Source organism: Charadrius vociferus, unplaced genomic scaffold, assembly GCF_000708025.1.
Source record: "Charadrius vociferus isolate BGI_N301 unplaced genomic scaffold, ASM70802v2 scaffold2, whole genome shotgun sequence".
NCBI lineage: Eukaryota > Metazoa > Chordata > Aves > Charadriiformes > Charadriidae > Charadrius > Charadrius vociferus.
In genome coordinates, this window is record NW_009647595.1 from 4,856,448 (window position 1) to 4,857,138 (window position 691).

Below are 691 nucleotides of genomic sequence, written 5' to 3' on the forward strand. Positions count from 1 at the left end.
AAGAGGAAAATTAACTTTTTGTAGTACAGAGGCAGATAACAAACCTCTTTTTGCTGTATATTCATTCTCACTAATGGTTCCTTTAACAAGAATATTGACACTTTGGAACCCTCAGTCCCGTCAAACTATCCAACACCTTTATTTCCCATTTCATTGTTCATGTGTGATACAAAAGTCAGACTTCCACAAATAATTCTTCAGAACAAAAAACTAAATGATTTATACATAAACAGTTACATACAGCATTTATAATGCACAGTACAAAATGTACACTGTTTGGATGAGATACAAATTGCGTATCATGCCAAGATTTAAACAAGCGTTAATTATATAGACTAGTGCTGATGGTTACATTTCAGAGACAGTTGTAGGTACTGCCTTAAATCACAGCAAAGATACTTGTCTCATCCTCAGGCCCCAACTCCTCGTTTCAGGGATCCCCTCATTGGGGGAAAGACTTGGTCCTTCTCCATACTCACAGAACAGTTCTGAATTCATCAAAAATGAAGCTAGGGACGTGCGCTTCAACAACCTGAAGTAAACAGGAAGGCAGAGTTAGGTGTTTTCTTCATTATTCATTCGCATGCTCTATTTATCCATTAACAAGCATATCTAATTATGAATCACGCACACAATGCTATTGATCTGAACCACCCCGGCCTTACGATGTGCTCCTGGATGCGTCCTTGCT

At 38.4% G+C, this 691-nt stretch overlaps 1 protein-coding gene across 1 annotated transcript in view; it reads right to left on the reverse strand.

Moving 5' to 3' along the window:
* Positions 1–156: 156 nt before the first annotated feature.
* KIAA0196 (KIAA0196 ortholog) overlaps positions 157–691 on the reverse strand; it is a 27,498-nt gene continuing 26,963 nt past the window's right edge. Inside the window, exon 28 of the mRNA XM_009881010.1 lies at positions 157–532. Coding sequence (XP_009879312.1) covers positions 476–532 — 57 coding nt within the window. The 3' untranslated portion in view covers positions 157–475. The remainder of the gene's footprint in view (positions 533–691) is intronic.